At 36.8% G+C, this 16,724-nt stretch overlaps 3 protein-coding genes across 5 annotated transcripts; 1 reads left to right on the top strand and 2 right to left on the bottom strand.

Annotated features, from left to right (window-relative positions):
• Window positions 1-1,327: 1,327 nt before the first annotated feature.
• Window positions 1,328-7,420, bottom strand: LOC120771571 (tetratricopeptide repeat protein 37). The gene is made up of 17 exons (XM_040099636.1): window positions 7,266-7,420; window positions 7,120-7,200; window positions 6,916-7,046; window positions 6,627-6,828; window positions 5,967-6,562; window positions 5,825-5,902; window positions 5,456-5,762; window positions 5,136-5,249; window positions 4,894-5,076; window positions 4,653-4,837; window positions 4,404-4,586; window positions 4,110-4,315; window positions 2,650-3,049; window positions 2,146-2,577; window positions 1,915-2,089; window positions 1,653-1,840; window positions 1,328-1,590 (listed from the first exon to the last, which is right to left on the bottom strand). The coding sequence occupies exons 1-17, from the start codon at window positions 7,353-7,355 to the stop codon at window positions 1,437-1,439; spliced, it is 3,705 nt and encodes a 1,234-aa protein (XP_039955570.1). The 5' UTR covers window positions 7,356-7,420; the 3' UTR covers window positions 1,328-1,436.
• Window positions 7,421-7,633: 213 nt separating this feature from the next.
• LOC120772154 (vang-like protein 2) lies at window positions 7,634-10,463 on the top strand. The gene is made up of 3 exons (XM_040100589.1): window positions 7,634-8,297; window positions 8,350-8,867; window positions 8,929-10,463. Exons 1-3 carry the CDS (start codon window positions 8,054-8,056, stop codon window positions 9,907-9,909), a joined length of 1,743 nt encoding a protein of 580 aa, XP_039956523.1. The 5' UTR covers window positions 7,634-8,053; the 3' UTR covers window positions 9,910-10,463.
• Window positions 10,464-13,003: 2,540 nt separating this feature from the next.
• On the bottom strand, window positions 13,004-16,179 carry LOC120771481 (phosphoglucomutase-2-like). 3 transcript variants are annotated; one of them, XM_040099518.1, is made up of 4 exons: window positions 16,091-16,179; window positions 14,609-15,603; window positions 13,999-14,557; window positions 13,004-13,931 (listed from the first exon to the last, which is right to left on the bottom strand). In XM_040099518.1, the coding sequence occupies exons 2-4, from the start codon at window positions 15,593-15,595 to the stop codon at window positions 13,663-13,665; spliced, it is 1,815 nt and encodes a 604-aa protein (XP_039955452.1). In that variant the 5' UTR covers window positions 15,596-15,603; window positions 16,091-16,179; the 3' UTR covers window positions 13,004-13,662. The 3 variants fall into 3 exon arrangements, with proteins under 3 accessions (XP_039955452.1, XP_039955449.1, XP_039955451.1); XM_040099515.1 differs by having other exon boundaries at window positions 16,021-16,107; XM_040099517.1 differs by lacking the exon at window positions 16,091-16,179 and having other exon boundaries at window positions 14,609-15,670.
• Window positions 16,180-16,724: the final 545 nt, after the last annotated feature.

Below are 16,724 nucleotides of genomic sequence, written 5' to 3'. Positions count from 1 at the left end.
GAAAAATTTTTTCGTTCGTTTGCCAACCAATTGGTTTAACAAGTTTCAACAAGATCGCATATCGGGTTTCGATGATCCACGCTTCGGAAACGGAGGCTAACGGCTAATAAAAGTGTACAATTTCGTATTTGTAGACGGTCAGTTAATGGTGCGCTAGATAGCTGGGATAGTAAAACGCTCTAAAAGCCTCGGTAGCGCTGTACCCTCGACGGGACAAGAAGACCAAATAATAGTGGAAACATTGAATTTCTCTCGACGAACACGCTCCGAAGAAGGAGATTCTGTCGGTAGGAAAGATGATGACCCTAATTTTTTAGGGTTCAGAAGCTGTGATATACATCAACTACCAAGAGAAGGTCTACAATGCCAAATTATTGAGTATATTTTATGCCGAATTACAAGACAAAGTGGCCACACCGTTCTCAGTACAGTCGGGTCTACGTAACCAAAATGCGCCCGGATTTTTATCCGGCCGAGGAGTGTCAACTCGGCAGATTTCTGCCGCTACAACAACAACAACAGCAAAGGGGCCACACTTCGAAACAGTCCAATTGGTCAAACTAGACTACGGGCGACTTTTTTGTATACCTTGAACAGGGTTTGAGTTTGCCACAAAGTTTGTAACGCCTAGAAAAAAACATCGGAGACTATAAAATATATATATACGTCCGATCACGGAACACTATAGCATATGGCTATCTTACAATCTGAACGGTTGGAATAAAATGCTTGTAAGAAAAGATTTTTCATTTGATGAAATATCTTCAAGAAAATTGGCAGGGATAATGCTTAAGGCAATGGTGCAATCTTCGAAGAAATTATTACTGGTCAAGTACTTGAATGGAACCCTTTTGATTTGAGGAAGATTTTCACGAAATTGTACATAGGTTATTGTTGTTGTTGTTGTAGCGGCAGAATTCTGCCAAGTTGACAGTCCTTGGCCTGACAATAATCCGGGTCCGTTCCGGTTAAGTAGACCCGACTGTCGTGGAAACGGACATGGGTTATTGTCCAAGGCAACGGCACATTCTCCAAAGAAATTGTTCATCTTGGACAACTATAGCATATAGCTACCATACAAACTGGCCGATCAAAGTTCTGGTAAGGAATCTCTTACATTTGTGAATAGTATTAAAGCTTCGTGGTAAGCGTAGTTAACATTTTTCCCTGTTATTTATAAAATTGAGAAAGTCAAACGCCGGAGGCTTGTTTTTTGCAGACTCCGGAAAACTTATTTTTCGGAGGGGTTAAGAGTATTCACAAATAGATTGTACTTTTTCCAAACTTTTCGTATTTTTTCTGTATACTAAGAACTTAACGGAACGTCTCATGTATCTTTTTCATGCTATAAAATATGTTTTAATATTACCACTTGCTTTTTCGTGTAACAGTTGTACAATCGGTTTCAAATTCAACTAAAACAGTCAAAATACATATCATTGCACCTCCTGCAGCGCCTGCCAGGCACTCTTATTTTGCGGATGCAGACGTATAGCATGCTGTATTAATTTTAGCGAACGTGTCTTGTTAACGGCACTCAAAGCTCGACTGGCAATCAGCAGCAATTTAGAATCCTCAACGCAGTCGCTTCTAAAAATTCAAAAAAATGCATGAAAGAGAGGTAAATTTGTAAATTAAATCCTTTATCGCACTTTTGTGTTTTATTGCGATGCAATAGGCTAATTGAGCTCAGCGCGATTTGGCTTGTGGCCACTTGGAACTGTGCTGCATGGCTGAAATGGTCCAATAGATAATTAGCCAACACTTTGCGCAGTTCGGAGTTATTTGGAAAAATATGCACACGGGTCAGCAGGTAAGTCAGCCCTTTGCGTATTTGTTGCTGTGACACATTGAGTTTTGATAGATAACATAATTAGTGAACAGAACAAACAACAACTTTAAAAGCATACTTACAACACTTGCATAGTGTTGCGCCGTCAAGTAGCTAATATGTGCGCAGTGGGCCTCGCAGTTTTCGTATTTTTTTAGCTCTGTCAGTATGGTTGTTGTTAACTGATTGTCTTGATGTAGAATACCCAAAGCGCAGGCGGAATATAATGCTTGTATAGGCGAGTTTTTCAACAGAATGCTAAAGAAATAAGAATATGTGAGAAATTGTGTTAACAAAAACAAAGCACAACAGACCATTGATACAAAATTGTTTTCGTGTCGGCTTCGCCTTGCGAGGCGTACACCATGGCCGCCATTGCCACCAATATCATGCCGGCCTTATCATCATTATTGTCGGACAAACTCTTCAGCACCGAATTGTATACCGAATATGCCTCCTGATGTTGGCCAGCACGCACGAATGCCAACGCCAAACCAATTATGGCCTTAAACGAGGCGTGTGTTATGCGATTGAAAACGTTTATAGCATCATTCGGTCGATTTATGGCTAAGTACAGATAACCCAAATTTGTCAACAACTTATCGCGATCTGCACCTGATGCAGTGTGCTCAACAGCCTGCAGGTATGCACGCTCGGCAAGACTATAATTCTTCTGTCGTATATTGAGGAAACCTTGGAAAGAGAGCGCAGCGGGTGTGGCGGCCTTCTCCTCATTTACTATGTGCCTATATTTGTGTGTGAAGTTTGAAAATGTTTCCAAAAATTATTGCGTTTCCAGTTAATTTCAATGTTATTACCAGTTAATCGCATCTAGTGCCACCACATCTGCATACATGCTGTCGATAGCATGACGATAATGCGGTATTTTGCGTGTTTTCTCATCTGTCAGTATGTTGCACACCCAGTGGGCATAACCTAATGAGGACTCCGCGTGGTATTCAAACTGCTGACAATGTCTGAAGAGATCCAAAGCTTCTTCCTCTTCACCGATGGCTTCAGCAATCATAGCCTGTCCAATCCATGCATTTCCATAAATGGGACTCGCTTGCTGCGCCCGCTGAAATGCCTGATTCGCAAGTTTTATTTCGTTCAACTTCAAATAGAGTACACCGAGGTTAGTCCAAGTGGTAAACGACTTGCGATCGAGCGTAAGCGCCTGAATGAGGCAGTGCTGTGCCAAGGGCAAGTTATTGACCGCTATAAAGTAAATTATAGAAATAAAAGTCAAAATAAGAAAATCCGTTAACGACAGTTGCACCGAAAAATTTGATTTTGATCGTTCAGTTTGTATGGCAGATATATGCCAGAGTGGTCCGATCTGAACAATTCATCCAGAGATTGCAGCCTAACTTGAAACAATAATAAATGCCAATTTTCGTGCAGATATCTTGTCAAATAAAAAAGTTATTCATACAATAACTTGATTTTCAACGTTAAGTTTGTATGGCAGATATATGCTGTAGTGGTCCGATATCGGAGGTTGCCATTAAAGAGTAACTTTTTGAGGAGAAAAGAACGTGTTCAAAGTTTCAAATTGATATATCAAAAACTAAGAGACTAGTTCGCATTAATACAGACAGACGGACGCAGACATACATATGTATATACATATGTATTTTGGTGACAAAGTTAATAAACCCTATTTAGGGTATGTTGTTGTTGTTGTAACGGGTACCTAATCTCCTTTAGGATGGTAAGGATTAGATAAGTTGTCATCGACGTCATCTAACGGTAGGTCCAGGAAACGTGCTGTTTCGACGGGGTCGGACCATAGGGAGAAGGATGTCAGATGTGTGGGGTTAGCAAGGCATGCAAAGAGGTGGCTAGTGACATGCGGGGACTCTCTGCATGCTGGACATATGTTTGATATGTCAGAGTCTATTCTGGAAAAGTACGAGTTTAACCTGCTACAGTAACCAGAACAAAGCTGCGCAAGGGTCACTTTCGTTTCTCGCGGCAATTAAGCTCTTCGTCTGCAACGAGTGGTGGTTTAACTCCAAGTACGCCAATCACCGAGAGAGAGTGGGTGAAGGTATTAATGGCTCCACTGTGAATGGCGGCCAGTGCATGTCTGAAGTTAGTTGTGTCCGAAGTCTTATGTCGTAGACGTAGTTGAGGAAGAACCTTTTGATGCTCCTAGGAACCGGCTCCACTCTAGCTGAAACTGCTTGGAGAGGTGTTCATTATGCTCCTTAACTGAGAGCATACGGGTCTCACTAGTACTCACTTTAGGGTATAAAAATATATGGTGACATACCTTCATGGAGATTTATTACGCCGAGCAAATTCCAATTTTGCCAACGACCACCTTGCTCATTTATGGCCATTTTGCAGGCTTTGGTAGCTAGTTCCAATTGTGTAGACGCCTCGTCAGGTAAATATATGGCGCAATAATAAGAGCATAAGGCGAACTCATACCAGATAAATGTGTTCGATTTCAACTTGATGGCGCAGGTGTAAAACCTGTAAAACAAATAAGCAAAGAGAGAGAGAAATTCGCCAAGTATAATTAATTAATGTTGCATAGTTGTAACAAAAAAGTCGTACAAACCTTGCAGCTAAAGTGAAGAGGTCCTTTCTAGATAAAATCGCCGTGTTTTCTTCCAGTTTAGCCAGCTTGCCAGACACCTCCAAGTATGCCAAAGAGCTGGGCATGCGCGCAGTCTGCACAAATACATTTGCAGTAAGACGCCACAGCCAAAACATGTTTTGATTGTTTGCAGACAAGAAAGCACTAGTTGGAGGAGCAGTCACATAAGAAAATTTTAACGAACATTTTTAAGTCAGATTTTAAAACTACCGTTGCAAATGATTAACCGTCAATTGTAGGTGATCTTTGCAGCGTCCATATAAATGCTCCAATTTCATATTGTTCGCCAAGCCAATATGTGCTTCAGCGGCACCTTTCAAGCCAGGCAAGTAATCGGGATGTGTTTGCAATAATTCGTCGAAGTCGGCTATGGCCTCGGGATACATGCGAATGGTCTAAAGAGAAAAAAAGTTATGTGAAAATGACTTATATTAAATGTGTGGTATTGTACCGATTTTAGCAGCGCCATTTGCAGCTTGGCATAAATGTTGCTAGGACACATTTCTAGTATTTTTTGAAAAACACGTATAGCAGAGTAATACGAGCCGCGCTCAGAGTAAGCATCCCCCAGAGACTCCCAATAGCTCATACAATTCACATCAAGCTTGATTGCAGTGCGAAAGGATTGAATGGCCTGCAGAAAAAAAATCGAATGTTAATTTTTCTTCAAATTATTTCACTGTGAATACACACCTCATCCCACTTTTTAACATTGAAATAATGTAAGCCCAGCTTGTATTGTATGCGCTTAGAATCATCAGTTTTCATATATTTCAGCGTATTAATCAAGAGTGCAACGTTCAAGTCCTGTGAAATGAAAATTGTTCACAAACATAAAAAAACTTGAAAAATGGAAATTATCTGGCTGTTATAATAACAACAACTGTCTTTCGTGCATTTTCAAATTAATAAATTAGCCACTCCTTTAAAAAGTTTTCTGCTTAATACTAACTAAGTCGATAAAAAAAGTTTTACTCATTGAAAAGGGTGGTGCCTTTAAGGCGTAACTTTACCTCTTCTCCTAGTTGTTGGTAAATAGCGCTCAGGTTATTAACAGCACTCTCACACAGCGGATTCAAATTCACACATTTTTCGAAACATTTACGTGCACGCACAAAATCCTTTGTGATGTAATAGATTTTTCCGAGGTAATGAAAGCATTCCGAACTGTAAGGCTGTAAACGCGTCGCTTTAAGCATGCAATTCAAAGCAGAAGCATAGTCAGTCAATTGTAGATGCAATTTAGCGAGTAAGAAAAGGCAATCAAACGTTTCCGTATCACTGGAGGCTTGCAGTAAGTTTAACGCATCCTCAGGCGCCCTAGAAATATTTGAGATAGTTAGCGTGAAAATTGTTCATAAAACTATAATAACAATGCTTACAAGAGAAACTCCGCCTTTTGTAGTGTATTTAGGTTCAGTTCTTTTAATTTATCCGTATCGCCCATTTTAAAATAACAACTGAATTAAATAATACACAAGTAAATCAGTTTGAAAGCTAAATATTTGTGTGTGCACCAATTACCTGGCCAGGGCCGTTGTTGCTTCCTCATTTGGTTCAAGTTCCTTTAACAACTCAATTGCTTCTTGCAACTGTTCTTTGCTACTGCTAACATGGGATAAGCAAAGGGCATACTCAATGGAATGATCTTTTCCAATTGATTTCCATATTGGCAATGCCAAACCCCATACACCAATTAACATTTCTACGCGCGCCAACAATTCTAAGGCAATGCTATATTTCGGTTGTAACTCTTGTACGCGATATAATAGATCACGTGCCGCTACATATTGTTTTTGTTCAAACTGTTTAATGCCACGAATGAGTAATCCTAAACTGGCATTCGGATTTAACTGTAGCAATGCATCGACATAGTGTTCTATCGTTTGCTGCGCTTCGTTTAAGCACGCTATAGACACATCACGAAATTCACAGTAAATTTTACACACCCATTCAAAGGCGTAAATATCCTCAGGATATTTTTTGGTCGCTTCACATGCATGCTTAAAGCAATTAGCATAGCTTTGTTGTTTGTACAGTAGTTTCAGATATCGCTTATAAGCATTCAGTTGTTGATCATCTTGTGGGTCTGCAATTAGTTTTTCCAAAGCCGTTTTATACTGCAACAAAGTCAATAGGCGGCATTGTACATGTATTCATTTGGAAATCGCATTCAAAACTTACCACGGACTCTTCTCCAACTTGCACATCAAAGTCAAATAAGATCCAAATTCGAGCCAAGTATTTCAAAACTAGTGGATGTCGTTCTCCATTTTGATCATTTCGTGCTAATTCACGTTTGAAAATATTAAAACACTCTTCTGCAACACTCCTGTTGTTTAGCCCAGCTGCGTAAAGCTTCTCAAAATAAAATGCAGATTTTTCACTGAAAAAAGTAATTTATTCATATGGTATTTAGGGTACGGATTAATTACTTAATATTGATCGTTTCACTGTTGTGCTTTAAACTTACGGAACTAAACCTATTAATTGGTCGTAGATTTTGGGGAGTTCATCTAGCGGTGCACAATTAGCTAGTCCCTGGAGTGCAACAGTTGGTGCAGCCGGTGAAAGTTCTACCGCCTTTCGTAAACATTTGGCCGCCTAAAAATAATATGTAAATAAATTGTAAATATATAAGATCCTAATAATTTCCTCATATAATAACAATACAAACCTCTATTTTATTACTCGTTTGGTAAGCTGCTCCCAACAGTAAATAAGCCATATAATTCTTAGGCTCATCTTTAAGCAAAGCCTGTGTATAAATAACAGTATTAAATAATAATTTACTTGTTGATTGTTCTCTATCTATCCCCATACTTCACACTTTTCTATCGCATCATTGAACTTCTCACTTTTGATGTCTTCACGAACTTCTTTTAGTATTATTTTAGACTCTTTGATCGACATCTTGTTTTTAAAACAAATAATAATTAAAATATTATAAAATTAACAAATTTTCAAGCGAAAACAAAACATAAAATCATCTGTTTGAATAAGGCTGCCGTATCGCATGTTTCTTGTGATGTTTAGAATGCATAAAATAAATGACTCTGGCCATATTTAAAGAAGAAAGGAAAGGGAAAATAAAAAATACAACACTTTCTTGTGGGAAATAGAACTCAGTTGAGCGAAAAATAGGAGTGTTTTTTCTGCTTTTCGTTTTAATGGCATTTTTCATCTCCATTCCAATTGTTTAATTTTTAGAATTAAAAATGAAATGAGTTATTAAGCTAAAAAGTAGTTTAGTAAAAATTTAAAGCAATTACTTGTGGTGTAAGGTGCACAAATTTAGTTAAATAAAATACGGCTCCTAATTGGAATTTTACATGAGTTATGTAGTGCAACGTCAAGAAAACGAATACCGAGGCAAAGAAAAAAGTCTGAATTTTCCCAAACATCCCTCAAACCAATTTCACACAAAATAAAGTTATATGCAACATCATAACAAAAAAAAAATAACTATTTCTAACTCTGGCCTCCTATTATTTGTAAAAAAAAGTATTTAATTGCAAAAATAGTCAGGATCGAAAAGTTATCGGGCGGACGGCACACGCCTACAAGAGTGTGTGTTTGCGTTGTTGACCGCTGTGTTGGCGGTGTTTGCAATGGAAAACGAATCTGTTAAGTCAGAACACAGCGGACGATCTAGACGTTCTCGCAATCACAATAATAATAACAGCTCTAGCACTGGCGGCGGTGGTTTAGGTAATAACGGCGGAGGTGGCACTGTAAATAACGGTTATCATCGGGATCGCACAAGGCATTCGCATCGTAGTGGACATACAAAATCAAGTGGTAAGCACCAACGTGGCGATATGGCACCGTTTCAAACGAGCGTAAATATGACAGGTAACTAACATGACAATATGAAATGCTAGAAAATTATGAATGTCCTCCAAAGGTGAAGAGAATCGCGATGGTCAAGAAATAATCGAGGTACAAATACTACCGCAAGACGAAAATTGGGGTGAAAACACAACAGCAGTTACTGGCAATACATCAGAACAAAGCATATCTATGGAAGACATTAATAATGCATGGCATCGAGAAAACGATACGAGTTTTGGATTTGCTTGTCGACGACGTTTGGAATCAGCCTTTTCACTCTTACTAGGATTTGTATCGTTCTTCTCGCCGGTAGCCATGGTGGTAATGCCACGCATGGGTTTCTTTCCATCTGCTTTCGATCACGCCGAACTCACGCAAACGGTGCGCACACAACTCTTAGCATGTAGTAGCGAATGTAAAGGCTTGCTGGTGTCACTAACTGCACGACTTATACTACTGGCAATCGGCTTGTGGGCGCTATTTATGCGTCGCTCAGCCGCTACTATGCCACGAATATTCCTGTATCGTGCTGTTGTGCTGTTGCTTGTCACCATTTGCACATTTGCTTATTGGCTGTTCTATATGGTGCAGGTAAATGTCGCCAGTCACTTGAACATGTTCATCAATTTATAATTGTTCTCTAATTTTAAAGGTCACTAATGGCGCCAAAGTGGTGGTGGAAACAGGTGGTGATGCAGTTAATTACAAATCACTAGTTGCCTATGCAACAAATTTGGTAGATACGCTGCTCTTCATACACTATATTGCTGTAGTTTTACTCGAACTACGCCATCAACAACCCATGTATTATGTCAAGATTATACGTTCACCAGATGGTACATCCCGCTCTTATATGCTGGGTCAATTGAGTATACAGCGTGCAGCTATTTGGGTACTTCAGCGATATTACGTAGACTTTCCGATATTTAATCCGTATCTAGAGCGCATACCGATTTCAAAATCACAACGCAATAAAATCTCCACTAGTTTTAAATACTACGAAGTTGATGGTGTTAATAATGCACAACAGCAGAGTCAAAGTCGTGCCGTATTAGCGGCCAATGCACGCCGACGCGATTCATCACACAATGAACGCTTCTACGAGGAACACGAATATGAACGCCGTGTCAAAAAGCGGCGTGCGCGCCTTATCACAGCCGCAGAAGAGGCATTTACGCATATCAAACGCATACACAATGAACCCGCACCAGCAGTGCCACTTGACCCGCAAGAAGCGGCACAAGCGGTATTTCCATCGATGGCGCGTGCCCTGCAAAAATATTTACGCGTCACACGACAACAACCACGACACACATTCGAAAGTATATTAAAGCACTTGGCGCATTGTCTCAAGCACGATCTGTCGCCACGTGCATTCCTTGAGCCATACCTAACAGAGTCGCCAGTATTGCAAAGCGAAAAGGAACGCCGTTGGGTACAATCGTGGTCGTTAATTTGTGATGAACTTGTATCACGACCAGTCTCAAACGAATGTACATTCCAACTGATACAAAACGATGTCTCACTCTTAGTCTCCATACACAAGTTGCCGCATTTTAATATTGCCGAAGAGGTTGTCGATCCAAAAAGCAATAAATTTGTACTGAAATTAAACTCTGAAACATCGGTATGACAGCAAACGACTGCAAATATGACACCGACACCGACGCACAGCAATGTAACGCAATCCTCATATTTACACATGTTTGTATAGGTGCCAATCTCAATCTCATGCGGTCTACTACATATTCATACTATCTACTCTTACTTACATACATATATATATTATAAACCCGCAACAATGGAAGTTGTTGTTGGCTAAACATTTTCAAAATGCTCACTATTCCCAGTGTATCCTAATCATTGACACGCACACATATCAAATAAGTAATATCAACGCTGTTCTATGTATAATCCTATCGTATTTCCGAAGTATTAATAGTGACAGCCAAAAAGTAATAATGCATTAATTTTAAGAATCTCACATTGGGTGTAAGTATTAGGGGTTTTAAATAGCTTTTTTAAGAAACATAGAAATAGAAACAGACAGAGAATGGAGAATTTTAAAATATGGTAATATCTGTAATTTTTTATTTAATTACGCTAAAAGTGTGCATATGCCAACTTATTTTATGGACTCAAAATAAACTGTACGGCGTGTAAAATGTTGGCTTTAAGGCTTCAATCTATTAGCTTTATCTTGATTCTATTTATTTTATTCGTAAACAAAATTTTAAATATTTTTTGCGTTTTTAATTTGCGAACAAAGTTCTCAATTTTTTGCGTTTTTAATTAAAATTAAAAAAATATTATTATTGTTTTATTTATTTATTTATTTTTTTAATTACCATTATCAATCTACATATGTATCTATTAGCCTTATCTTATTCTATTTGATTTTTTAATTCGTAAATAAAATTTTAAGTTTTTTGCGTTTTTAATTAATATTTTTTTTTTATTTTAATTTTCTAATTTTATTTATTTTTTTCAGTTATTCATTTTAATTTTTTTAATTATTTTTTTTATAAATACTTAATATATTATATAAGCACTCGAAAACAAATTTCGAATATTATATATAGATAATATAGTGTATATGAAATAAGAATGTAGTTATAAGTTTTTCAATTCTCACTACGCATACATAGATACATGTTTGTTTAAAGACTATGTTATGTTGACAAAAATCTGAAATAATAGTTAAATTAAAAGTACACAAAAAGTCTCCTTTACGCAAATGGCAAAGTTCTCTACATAATCGACTAATCTAATCTGCAATTTAATTAGTAACTTAAAAAAAACAATCTCCCTTCAACAACTTAAACTAAAGTGAAATTATAACTCGGTATATTTAAGAGTTACTAACAGGAAATGCTGACAAATAAATCATAAATACATATATTGTTGGAGACTGCCCAACTGCCAGTTTTATATGAGATTTTATACAATTAACATACCTACAAACATGCATTGACTACGCATAAATAACAGAATTAAGTATTTTACACTCAAAAGCATTTACTAATTCATGATGAATTGTATTACTATAAACAAAAAACCAATTTCTAGTTAAGCATAACAAATACTCTAACGTAAGGTAAAAATCATAAATTTTTTATACGGATACTTCATGCTATATATGCATGCTTGTTTGGGCGTTATTTTCTAATGCATGTACTATATAAACGTGCATGTATGTGCATACCAACATATATTTAAATATATTTATAAGCTTTCAAATGTTTATAGTGCGAATTTTCCTACTTATTTCTAGCTAATTACTTATTTTTCATTTTAAGAAGCTCTTATTATTTGTAATGGCATTGTTGCAAACATAAAACAAATATATACATCTATTTATTTATTAGTATTTAACTAGTTAAGCATAAATTTATCAAATATTATATGGCTGCTTAAAAACACTATATGCTAAGACTCCCTCCCATATTCACAAACTGTGCGCCTGTATTACCGGTTTGCGTTGCGCTACCGACCTATTTTTTATTTATATTTATTTTCGCGTAGATATACTCATATTGCGTTACAATGGCCTGTGGATCGCTTATTTTTATATCAATAAAAATTATTTAACAAATAAATGAAATCTTAATTTTTGCATTTTGAAAATTTACACGAATAAAAGCAGACAAATTTTAAAAAGTTCAGCGAGTTATTTTTGAAAACTCAAATTTTGAAAAATTAAATATTTCTAATTTGAGATTAATAATTGATTTTAATTTATATACATCGATAAGATAAATAGATGAGGAATGCATCGCGACCTCTCCTAAGTCGCAACGACCCACCTAGCCCCAGCATATTGATAAATTCCAATATACTTCTGGGTACTACTGAAGCGTTGTGATTCCTATTTGGAAACATGGATCCAAGGGTCTTTATCCTGCGTCTGCAGACTGCTAAGCAGTCCATTAGCAAGTGTTCTGGAGTTTCAGACTTCCTCTCACAGAACCGGCAATTTGCACAAGAAGCTAGTCCCATGTTATACAAGTGCTTCTCCAGCGTACAGTAGCTAGTGTACAAAGCCTTAATAGCCTGATTTAAACCTGCTGAGGTTATAGCCCCACATTAGCAAATTGGCATGGCACATGTCTTGGATATTTTGCCAATACCTCTCTCTGTCTACTCCTTCTTCCTTACAGCTTCTTTATGGTATGAAGACCATCGCGATGAAGGATTTAGGACCTAAAATTTTAGTGAATGCTGTGGAGCGCTCGAGTTCAGTTCGTTCTTGACTATACCTTTGTGACCGGGTACCCGGATGAGGTGCACTTGGTTACTTTCCGCTAGATTATAATGTATTTACATATGTATATAATTATTAATTACGCCTCTCGTCGGACTGAAATGCTTCTTTTTTCTCGAACTCGTCATCTAATTCGCCAAGACGAACATAATAAAAGTAATTGTTCCTTTTTAGCTGAATGTAAAAACTTACGCTTTGTGAAGGCTAGCCTGTTTTGGCCCAGTTTTGGATTTCTTTACGCCACGGTTTCTATCCCGTGGATAGTCTTAAGAAGCAGTTTTTATGTAACTTAATTGCATACAAGGGGGTAACAAAAGCGTAAACTTTGTTCTTCAATATGTTAAATTCGGCTGCACCGAAGATATAATACCCTTAATATATGTATAATATACGTATTATATATTATAATAATCCATTGTAGTAAAGACTAATTCGATCCATTTGTAAATGAGAACCAAGATTATACTTTTATATTGATACACTTTATTCTTGTCCGGCAATATTACGTTAAATACAATTATTATCACCAAACAGGGTTTAGATATTTGTTACAACCAAACAACAACAACAGTATAATAATAAATCACTACAAAGGAGTCTAATTCGCTCTGTCTGTTAAGTGAGAACCGAGATTACACATTTATGTATATTGTTACACTTTCTTCTTGTCCAGCAATATCAAGCTTAAAAAATCGCGTACCTTTGGTAAAACAATGGAATTTGTGTAGAAAACAAAAATTAAAATAAAATCATAACCTTAGTTCTATACCATGGTTCTAGTAGAAGTTGTTATTAATAATTTAATCATAATTACATACGATATATAAACACGTACATACTTATATTCGTATGTGTGCGCAATAAATAATATCAAATAATGTACCAAAGACATTCTTCTATTATCGCTGTTTACTGGTAAACAAGCGTAATCTCCGCGATCGCGTTATTCGGAATGTTATTTATGATTATTTAAGATGACGTAATGAAACCTGAGTGGGATATAAGTTGTGTGCGTCTAATAAGAAATGCCCTTAGCAGAATTGAGATTTTTCCTTTTCCACTTATTACAACTAAAAATCAATACTTTTTTGCTCCAATTATTTGTTGGACGTAATAAAGACTTCAATCTGACTTGGCTGTTAGGTTATTCTCATCTGGCTGCAAAAATTCTTGCACTATAGCTGCTACCATCTCATTCGTGGTATTGATTAGACCATCAAAATCTTCTTGTCCCGGTTGTGCGCACATTTCGGCATAATATTTGATTTTTGGTTCAGTGCCACTGGTGCGCAGTGTAATCACTAGACCATTATCAAAAGTAAACGTAATCATTTGGCTACTGGCACTGACGGGTAAAATGGCTTTACCATCAGATTGTGATGTGTCAACGCCTATTAAGAATTTTCGATTTTTTTGTTAAATATTCAAATTTTATTTTGAAGACTTCTCTCAACTTACCATTGGTTAAATCGCGTATATATCGAATTTTGTATTTTCCCTCAAGTATACTAGACGGGTACGTTTTCGATGCACCAGCGAAATAACGTAGACGTTCGAAAATCTTCTTAATAACTGGTGGTTCGTAGCAAAAGAAGTAAGATGTTTTATTGTAATGAAATCCATATTCCTTGTATATAGTTTGTAGTTTCTCATCGAATGAAATTTTTTCTTTCGCCTCAAGGTAACAAGCCATAGAAGCTAAATGGCAAGCAGCGCTTACGCCATCTTTATCCAAGACATTAGTCGAGAACATAAAACCAATAGCCTCTTCGAAAGCAAATAATACCGTTTTTCCACTGTTAATGAGCTTGTCCGTCTCGTTGCCCATCCACTTGAAACCCGTGAGGGTTTCAATAAAATGCAGACCTTCCTTTTCGGCAAAAGCCCTGAGTATCTTAGAGCTTACAGTGCTGGCAAGAAAATAGCAATTAGAAAGATCACCCTCTGGATGTGTATGTTTATAGAGATGTATAGCCCACCAACCGAGCAGTGCTCCGATTTCATTGCCGCTGTAAACCTAATAAAAGTATTTTACAAAATGCTTTTGCTAAAATTTCCACATATTTACCTTCCACTTGCCGGTATTTGGATTTTTCGTAGCCAAAGCCAATCGATCGGCATCTGGATCATTGGCAAGTATAATGGAGCAACCGGTACTGTCAGCTTTTTTAATTGACAATTCCAATGCGCTTTTACCCTCTTCCGGGTTTGGAAATACTACAGTTGGAAACTCTGGATCGGCATCCTTTTGTTCTTCCACAGCTATAACAGGTTGTAATTTTACTGCTTCGAATGTATCTTTCACAAAAGGATAACCCACACCATGCATTGCACTGTAAACTAAACGCAAGTTGCTTTGACTGTTTATTTCAATAAAGGATAGTGGCAATGTTTCACGCACTTTATCCACGTAAGTCTTAATTGCCTCTTTCGGATCAAGAAGAATTGCCGAGTTATATAAATTCTCTGTATTCCAAGTGTCTACCCATGGCTCAAGATTCGCCAGTATAGCTTTCTGTATGTTTTTATCATGTGGCGATATGATTTGTGCTCCATTATTCCAGTACACTTTATAGCCATTATCATCTTTTGGATTGTGTGAAGCAGTTACCATTACGCCAGCCAGACATTTGAAATGTTTTATGGTATAGGGTACTAAAGGGGTGGCAACTAAACATCTATATAGGTAAACCTTAAACCCAGCACGGATAAAAACATTTGCCGAGATCTCCGCAAACCGTTTACTGTTATGTCGGCCGTCATAGCCGAAAACAATGCCACGCTGTTTCCGAAAAGTATCGCTAATTTGCTCCGTAATGTAAGTACATAAGCCTTGTGCTGTTTGTGCTATGACTAAATCGTTCATACCATTGAAGCCAGCCCGCATTTTGCCCCGCAAACCAGCAGTGCCAAATGCTAGTCGAGTATTCAGAAGTTCGTCTAATTTTTTCCAATTTTCGGCCTGTTCCAGCGACTTTATTTCGGATAGAGTTTTCTCGCATTTATCCCACTTCATCCAATGCTCGATCGCTTCACGTAATTGTGGAGATGCCATTTTTGATTCTGAAAATTGTAGAAAAGCTATTTACTCGTATCTTCGCCAATATTTTTAAAGAAAATTTCAAAATGTCATAGTTGTGCCACGAATTACAATAATCTAGAAAAATATCACTATTAGAAGATAATTCCAGTACAGTACAACGTGTATACGAGTTTACAATTTAATGTATGTACATATGTATGCACGTACATTTTTATAGTGGTATTGTAAACTTAATTACTGAGTTATATTAGTATCATTAATGACCTGCTCTACGTTATCACAAAACCAAAAGTCAATATATTTAGAGCAAAATAATATGTACATAAAAATGTACATATGTATATTTCTTGAAATTTATTCTAAATCTAAAATTTAGATAGTTGGACATAAAAGCACACATTTTCACAATTTATTTGCATATGTATTTTCTTACTTACGCTAAAACAACACTATTTAAATTTAATGTGCAGAATCGATCTGACGAACACAGTGGAACGTTATACGTACCGAATATACACTTGTTTAGTCAAGGGCTCCTCTACCGTGGTCAAGGGTTAAAGTTAAGTCACAGATAAAGTTAAGTACATAACTGTCAAAATCAGCCGGCGAAAAGTTAGCTCAGACAATTTTATATCGATGTCATTTATGGCTACCAAGAACTATGCACTGCTTTTGCCTACAAAAATTCTGGTACTAGAATTTTTTACGCTTACGTTTTCGAATTATCAAATTTGAAAATATATTTGCAATATTTTAATAATATTAATTGAAGGTCCCACGACAGTCGGGTCTACGTAGCCGGACCGGTCACGGAATTTTTATCTGGCCAAGGACCGTCAACTCGGTAGAATTTCGCCGTTACAACAAAAATCGAACTTTTTGTTAAACTAAGACCGATAAATGATAAAAACATCGATGGCAAGAAATTGAACTGTTAAAAATATGTTATCGAATTTTCATACAGCTGATTTCAACATTACGTTATTTTGAAAATAAAATAACAATTAAAATATTTAAAGGAGTTTAAGTATAATATTGTATTAATTATTAAGAAATAAACCGAAATGTACGAAAAATTAATATGAAGTTCTCTAAATTTAGTGTTTAATCCCAAAATATTTTCATCCTTCGCAAGGAACTA

Source organism: Bactrocera tryoni, chromosome 3 (genome assembly GCF_016617805.1).
Source record: "Bactrocera tryoni isolate S06 chromosome 3, CSIRO_BtryS06_freeze2, whole genome shotgun sequence".
In the NCBI taxonomy this organism is placed as follows: Eukaryota; Metazoa; Arthropoda; class Insecta; order Diptera; family Tephritidae; genus Bactrocera; species Bactrocera tryoni.
This window is presented reverse-complemented; position numbering and strand designations above follow the sequence as displayed.